The sequence below is a fragment of the Photinus pyralis genome, unplaced genomic scaffold (genome assembly GCF_008802855.1).
Source record: "Photinus pyralis isolate 1611_PpyrPB1 unplaced genomic scaffold, Ppyr1.3 Ppyr1.4_LG1, whole genome shotgun sequence".
Lineage (NCBI taxonomy): Eukaryota > Metazoa > Arthropoda > Insecta > Coleoptera > Lampyridae > Photinus > Photinus pyralis.
In genome coordinates, this window is record NW_022170249.1 from 44,929,179 (window position 1) to 44,937,419 (window position 8,241).

At 34.6% G+C, this 8,241-nt stretch overlaps 1 protein-coding gene across 3 annotated transcripts; it reads right to left on the minus strand.

Annotated features, from left to right (window-relative positions):
* Positions 1 to 1,635: 1,635 nt before the first annotated feature.
* Positions 1,636 to 7,988, minus strand: LOC116160002 (CLIP domain-containing serine protease 14D). Of its 3 annotated transcripts, none has more exons than XM_031473116.1 (8): positions 7,739 to 7,988; positions 2,835 to 2,988; positions 2,617 to 2,789; positions 2,457 to 2,565; positions 2,230 to 2,411; positions 2,092 to 2,184; positions 1,864 to 2,051; positions 1,636 to 1,815 (listed from the first exon to the last, which is right to left on the minus strand). In XM_031473116.1, exons 1-8 carry the CDS (start codon positions 7,824 to 7,826, stop codon positions 1,693 to 1,695), a joined length of 1,110 nt encoding a protein of 369 aa, XP_031328976.1. In that variant the 5' UTR covers positions 7,827 to 7,988; the 3' UTR covers positions 1,636 to 1,692. The 3 variants fall into 3 exon arrangements, with proteins under 3 accessions (XP_031328976.1, XP_031328977.1, XP_031328978.1); XM_031473117.1 differs by having other exon boundaries at positions 2,617 to 2,812; positions 2,867 to 2,988; positions 7,739 to 7,987; XM_031473118.1 differs by lacking the exon at positions 2,835 to 2,988 and having other exon boundaries at positions 2,617 to 2,812; positions 7,739 to 7,985.
* Between the last annotated feature and the right edge of the window lie 253 nt (positions 7,989 to 8,241).

The following is an 8,241-nucleotide window of genomic DNA, read 5'->3' on the forward strand; positions in this document are numbered from 1 at the left end:
ATAGACTTGATATTGATCCGCCTTCACCACAATTATTATTAAAAATGAGGGGGCTGGGGGTGTATAATGGGGATAATTTATATTCATATTTTTGCTTCTTATTTTATATTTATTCCAGTATTCCAATAAATGGCAAGTATTATTATTACATATTATTCTTATTATTTATTTATTATTAAATGAGCACGGTGGGAATAACGTTCAATTTGCAAATATATAGGTACACATCTCCCCAGAATGACGAATGGAAAATTTCTTATATTAAAAAAGAATCTTTTTGATTCCATAACAGGATATAGCTGATAACTGACGCTCGGGGCGCAATGGCAACTTGTCTATTTCCTTTACCCCGTTGGACCTAACCCCCCCCACACACACACACTTGTGAATCAATTTAAGTATTGTATCCTATTTATGAGTTACCTATTTAGAAACTTTTCATATCGCAAGCACACAATTTTAGAGCTCATTTAAATCACTAGGAACCTAAAATTTATTATGGGTTGGCCAAGTCTACTGGGATCCAGCCCCTCCCCTCTTGATTGGAATTACTTTTTTCAAATTAAACGTTATACTGACATTACGAGCTATATAAGAGCTTTCAAGTACAAGTAATTCCAATTTTTGAGCGCCACTCCGAAAAGAGCAAATAGGTATAAATCGTTGGGGCGTCCACGTGGACGTAGCGGTGTAGCCCCACCCCTGTTTTTCTTTACTAATTTGAAATTAATTTTTATTTATGAACTACGAGCTATTTTAAGATTCACTTACAATTAAGTTTAATTTTTGAACTTCACTTGTAAAAGGTCAAATAGAAATAAAAAATATTGGAGGACTTACCTGTTGAAGAATTCACTGAAAGTGACGGCCCAGGGCTATAAAAACAAGGCGACGATTTTGAGTATGCGTTTTTTAAAATCATTGCATGCCTTTTTTTCATTACCACATCAAAAAACAAAAGATTAAATGGTTTTGGAACGTTTTAGAAAAAATTGCTTAGGTACTATTTTACTGGTAGGGTCTTATCCACAATAAAGAAGGTTTAAAACTAAAATTTTCACTTTTTGCAGAAAAGGGCCTAATTAGTAATTTCAAGCTGCCGTAATTTGTTAACTAATTGACCTACAGAGCCTAAATTGTGACACATTGAATACTTTTTGTTCAATTTTAATTAATTTATTAAGCAGAACTTCAGAATATAGAACAATTAGGTTGTCGAGATCTTTGCCATCAATATTAATTATTGTTTCCCAAATGTACCTACTAAAAGAGAGATAAAAAAATGTGATACATTCTTTTTATGGAGTGATGTTAAGAGCGAACAATATCCTTTGCTTCACCTCCAAGAAAAAACCAGGGCATCAACATAGGAACGAAATATTTTCAGGTGATTCAAGTAACAATTCTATTTACAATGCAATAGGCCTTACAACATACAATTTTTTAGTCATAGCCAAATTTTCTCGCTAAAAAAGTTACTTGACCTATCACTTTTCGAACTAGACCAGTTTGTTTGTCATGCTCAATTGCGTTGTTTAACGCATTTTGCCTTGTGTATCAAAGTTAAAAAAACCTTAATGCAAACAAGTTCCAATATTGTTCACCTTGAATTAACATAAATTGTAGACACAGCCAATAATTTCAGATCCTGTTATTAAAATTAAAAATATAACAAATGTACACACAGCAATGTCACTTATTCCTAAAAGTTGGTATGTTGTCCTTTATCCAATTTACGTAACGCCTCACGTTAGTGTAAACGCTAGGTACGCCTGGTGCGCCACATTGGTCAGAACCGAATGACAAAATGCCAATCTAAAAGAATACAGTGACAAAAACGGCTAATGTTATGTCGGAAGTTACCTGAAAGTAGCTTCCACCCTGCTCTTCCACCAGGGGTGATCCACCAAACCCTTCACAAACATCTCGCCCAGCTAAACCACCAACGCACAGATTGTTTTCGGTTATAGGAATCGTTCTTCCGTAAACATGTGAACATTGTTGCAATCCTAGGATCGGCAATTGAATCACTTGCTGAAACGGAGGCGCTTCTAAGGTTTGCGTGAAGGAATTGTTCACCAAAATACTCACCGTGTTGTCCGGAAATTTTTCCCCAACCGATAACTAACCCGTAGTTGGAACCACCCGCCCAATGCTGGGGCAGGCAGATTGGTTGTGCTGTAACTGAAATGGGCATAATGGCTAATTTAATGTGAATAGATCTTCTACCAGTGAAGTTTGCTCGATCATTTAACACAAGCAAGGCTATGTTGTCCTTAAAGGTGCGTTGCTCGTACCCGGGATGAACAATGACATGACTGATAGTAATGTCTTGATGAGGAAGTGCGCAAAATTCCTGGCCGCAATCAAGGTCCGTTTTAGACGACCATTCTCCGATGCGAACACCGAACCTTTGGCATCAAATTTTATCAAAGACATTATGTATGCGCTCTTACAATTTGTAACTATCCGTTTTGGTCAGAACGCAGTGGGCAGCTGTTAGAACCACTCTATTGCTAATGATCGAACCTGAACATGGAAACTTAGTCTCTCCCGAACCTGCGTCTGCAATATAAGATAATAATAGATAGGACCCCGGTACCTTTTACAGGATACTTTTAAATATTACTCGAGCCACCCAAGGATATGCGCCTATACGGTTGTAGGGTGCTGCCGCAACCATGGATTGACCGCACAACTGACCATTGAAATTGGTACTGTGAGTGGTACTTGTCGTGGGGCAACACACCATCCCTGAGCCTTGGTAACCGCATCCCAACTCTCCGATTCTAAGGCGTGATTGTAGATCGGTCTGTTATAAAGAGTAATATTACCTGGTCGTGTAGGCACATGCATTATTAATTACTTTATATAAAAAAGGACAATTGTCGATGTGAACGCATTGTGTCCCCGAGGAGCAATACCCAGCCCTTCCGTACTGGTAGTTGCTTCCATCGTAGCTTGTGCCCCAGTTACTGACATCGTTTACTAGGCAAAATTTTAATTAGGAAGTAGTTTGATGTAATGCGCATTGATTTGATGATATGGTCATTATTGTAACGTCGTAAAGTAATTAGTAAATCGTGCTTTAGTGTGACAAATACAGAAAGGTGGATTGCTCCTGTGTGAACTCTGTTAGTGTATTCAATCATCCGGTAACTAACGATTGAATTACTTTAACAGTTGCAGACAAGTGTTCATTAGACGAAGATGAAGTTCCTATAACGAGTTAGTTACATTTAGAAGGGTTGAAAACCTTTATTTGCATTAAATAAAATTGAACCTCTACGGCACTGGCAAAAATCTTACTGTTGCAATTAATTTTATTTTATCTACTCAGTAATACAAATTTTAAACACCTCTTACCTTGCGGAAATTGAACCTTTTATGTCCTGTTTAAACTAAAAATAAAAAATAAAATAAATTGATGCACCAAAATTGTACGGGCTTGCTCTCGAAACCAATGCCAATGCAACTTAAAAATCCTCTGGGAATCATCCAGCGCACATCTTTTTGTAAATTTGTTAATTTAATTATGCATTAACTATAAAACTTACGGTGATCGGGTTTGTCATATTGTTTTTATCAAAAGAAGTGGCCAAATATGGATTTTCAAAAAGATCGGATGAATTTTACTTAGTAATAACAAGTTTTATATTTTTCCATAAAAAACAATAATATTTGATATTGAACGTTCCGAACCAATTGTGCCTTATGGAAAATTCGATTCTAAATAAATTAATTTTTCGTCATTCTGTCCCTCAGAGCAATAGTTAACGAGATAATTGAAGTCAAATCCGAAACAATACGATGTTCAATTTCTCAAAAACTGATTTTGGATTTTCCTTTTTCTAATTTTGACATTTAAAGTGGCACTTTTTAAAACTCGTTGACGTTTCAAATACCTTACTTTATTCCTAACTGGTGATGAAAAGTATCACAAAATCAGAAAAAAACATTGTGCGAAACACGTTGGGAAACAGTACTATTCGTAACTGGCTTCTCATCGCTTCGCTCGTTACGAAAAATAGTGCTTATTACCAACTGGTTGCACAAATAACTATTTCGCACTCGTGTTTATGAATACAAAATCTTGAGGTAAGGTTAGATCAGTTATTTTTTTATTATTTTTTTCTCGCCAACCACTGTGCAGCGAGTGGTTCAAATTCGTGGCTCACCATTGGGATCTCTGTAACGATGAGAGATACCGTGTAGTTTAAATGGGCCCCTCTTTGTGACTAAAAAAAACCTATACGAAATTTTTATCGCCGAAGATCTGAAAATGTCAAATTTCGTTTTCAATTTTTGTAGTTTAAATGGCCGGAAATTAACGGTTCCCGTAAGTACCGTGGGCCTTTTTTGCGGAGAATCTGAATCTGTTATCAGAATTTCCATAGCACGATAGATCTAGAAGGTACAGGCTACTACTGTACGGGTAAACATGGGACATCCTTTCGCAACCGCGGGACTGGACTACGCAAATCCTAACTAAGGAGTTAAAATTTAGTCAAGGAAGCTACCACCAAAGGAAACGGGAATCAAGCTGGAAGCCGAAACACCGAGAACCGTATCACTCCAAAAACGAGATGCTTTCCTGCTGGCGGACCAAGGTGTTTATTTAGAACATGCTTGCAGAATAATGAGGTATACCACTTGATTTTTTTAGATTTTGAGTTTTTTTAATCATATCTCAGTTACTTTCAAAATTATTTTAAAAAATTTCAAACATGTTCTTTAGTCACACAGGGGGTAACTTTACCCCTATTCAACCTACACTGTATCTCTCATCGTTACGGAGATCCCAATGGTGAGCCCTGTACAATTGTACATAATTATAAGGATTTGACCAACGGACTGGGTATTCTATTTTCAATTTGTACAAAATGTTAACAAAACTCCTTTCTAACTTTTTCATCTTCAAACTTAGTTTTTTTTGGAAAAAAAGGGAATTATTTTTGTTTCTAAAGTAATTTTTTGGCATTGGATTGCTAAATTTATCAAATTTGAAAAGGAATTGCAAAAATATTGTAAGAATATTGGCGAATGATTCGATAAAGACGATTTCTAGAAGATTTGAAATATGATATTCTGAAACCTGGAATAGTGCTAAATTTGTAACGTTTTTTTAAAATCATTTTTTATCATGAAAAATATATCGAATATTCCCTTGAATTCCGTCCGCCCATGTACGGACTTTGCATAGGAAGTTGAGGTTGAAGAGTTCAACATGTAAAGGTGGTACAAAATTTGTGCCTCAACGTACAAATGAGTGCCAAATTAAGGCACAACAGTTTCAAGGGTTTGTCCGCATTAAGTTATAATATGTGACATTTAAGTATTAGAAATGGAACTACATTAGGACTAGAAAATGAATTGCAAAGCTTCATTAAGTATGTTTAGAACAAATGTTTCAAGTGTTGATTTTGTATGTCACATACGAAGATCTTAAAAATATCCCATTTTTTGTAAACTTGTGTGATGCAGTGATTTATGACCAATTAGATATTACAATACTTTTCTGAAATTTTTTTTAATATTATGCATGGGGGGGGGGGGATTTATTAATGGCAATCCCTCGCGGACAATTTGACTCAGTTCAAGACCGAATCGGTGAGTGTGCAGTTATTGCTTTTGACCAATCTTATACGATTGACGAATAAACCCATTCCTTTCGAAGCAAAGGGATTTTGAGATTTTGTGACAATAGAGCCTACTATACTTAGCCTAAATGTAAATCCACCCCTGTCCTGTCTTGAGTAATTTAAAAAACGTGCAATTGATTAAGTGGTTGCCATATAGGGGAGTGTATTGAACTATTTTATCAATATTGTAGTAAGGTTTTAAATTCGGTTTTCAATTAATGCAATTTTCATCAAGGTCATAAGAAAATGAAACAATGGCCCGTATGAATAAAAATAAGCAAATGCTTATACTTGCAAAATTCAAAGTAAATACTCGTAACGGTAACTGCCCCTTTATACTGGTCTGTTTAGCAGCGTTGCACTACGTCCTGTCCTTCTGCTTAGCAGCGCTGCTAAATCGCCCAGTACGAAGGAACACTTACGAGTATTTACTTTAAATTTTGCAAGTAGGTATAAGCATTTGCTTATTTTTATTCATACGGGCCATTATATGCATTACCGGTGTCTACAGAAATACCGACTTCAAAATGATAAAAAATGGAGGTGACAAGTTAAACGAATTTTTAAAATAAAAATGAACTGTTTGTAGATTAAATGAACAAAAAAATAAATAGTGAATGAAGGTAACTAACGGGTAACACTCCTATCAATTTAAAAATGGCAAGAATCGTTTTTTGCAAAATAAACGCATGGGAGAACGAGACACAGTCGGTAAATTATACTCAGTAGCCATAACAGAAACGTAATAAATTAGATGTCAAGGCTAAGACATTTTATTTACCCCTGATGTCGTACTTATTATAACGTCTAATTTTAAAGCTGACATTACAGTAGGTACACGCGTGAGAAGAAATTAATGAGCGGAAAATATAACTAAACTCTAATTACGTGAACTTTACAAGTACCTACTTAGATTAAGATATGGGAGGTATGTTCTTGCGTGACGTAGGATACATTCCGAAACTGTGCGCACTTAATGCACTTATAGAGAAGTGAGACAAAATTATAGGAAATTAAGAAATTATATAGGAGACAAATTTTATTCCAGAACTTATTACATCCATTAGGTATAATAATATAATTGGCATCTACATTTTAGATACATGCTCGTATTTTTTTACTTTTTGGGCTTTTAAGAGTAGCGATTTTTTATATAATTATAAAATTCCTTACAATCAAGTTATATCACGCTAAATTTAAATTATTTTGAATAATATTTCATTATTTTTATTTGAAAATGAAAATATAGGAGATGTATAATATTTTAAAGGATATAGGAGATTTCTTTGAAATAGAGATTGAAATAGTATTAATAAAGGAAAACGTTTTATTAAATAGGGAAGGTATGGCAACCCTAATCTCCCTTATGGAGAGAATTGCTGTGGAACCGTGAGGGAAATCTTTTTAGAATACTAACAAACTCGAAAGTTGCAACGTCGTTTCTAGAATCGGGGTGCCCTTCAAAAAATTACAATTATATCAATTAGTTATTAGTTTAATAATCCGAAATAAGCATGCTCATGGATTTTGAAACAAAAAAAAAATAATGATGCCTCCTGAAGAAAAGGTTTAATTAAAAAAATACCCGTAACAGAAACATGTGAAATAATCTTCAAACAATGAATGTTAATTGTGTAATGGTCATTACAATTCATGAAAAGTTTAAGGACCCTATATAATTTAAGTATACCTAGGTATGATAGGGATCGTGTCAAGAAACAAGTTACACAATAAGAATAGTAATGAGTTGAATTACAACCAAAATTATGTACTAAAACGCATTTAACAACAGATTTACTTACATTAGTTGCTGAATTATTTATAGGTAATTATAAATTAATTGATGAAAAATACAAAATTTAAAGTAGCAAGGACGTGTTCATCCACCCATGAGGCAATTTTTGCAATTGTATATCATTACCAAGGACTATAAAGCAATATTACCAAATTTGATAGTGACCCACCGCCTTACATGCGGTTAGTATTGTCTTGAAGTTCACGGATCGATACGTGCAAAAAAATAATACTGATAAAGTGGTACAATGTCAAATGCATGTTAATGACGTCAATGTAAATGATGGTTGAGAGCATATTACCTATATTTTGTGCAGTTACTATTGCACCACTAGTAATAATATACACGAGTCCTAAGTAGTAAGACAGCACCACTGGGGACGCACTCATTGTTTTAAAATTATAATGAAATGAGTAAATTGCTGCTGATCATATACATATACTAGCCGACCTTCCGTAAAAAATCTACGAATGAAATGACGCTACCATAAGGATAATAATCCCCCACTAAAGATCGAACACGAAAAAGTAATTTGCAAAGGTATCAACATGACCGGATATGCATAGAAATCCGAGCAATGTTGAGATTTCATGGATACCATTATTTTGAATGATTCATTCTAGATATTTCATATTTTTTATAACCTAAGATTAAACTAGATAAACGCGATCATTACGTATACCGATTCTGTATTACGCTGAAATCATAATGTTGACTTTTTCCAAGGATTGCATTTGTTTGCTACCAATGATATGTTAAAAATAGAAAACATTGGACAATGCTAACTTTACGTTCCTATTTTAT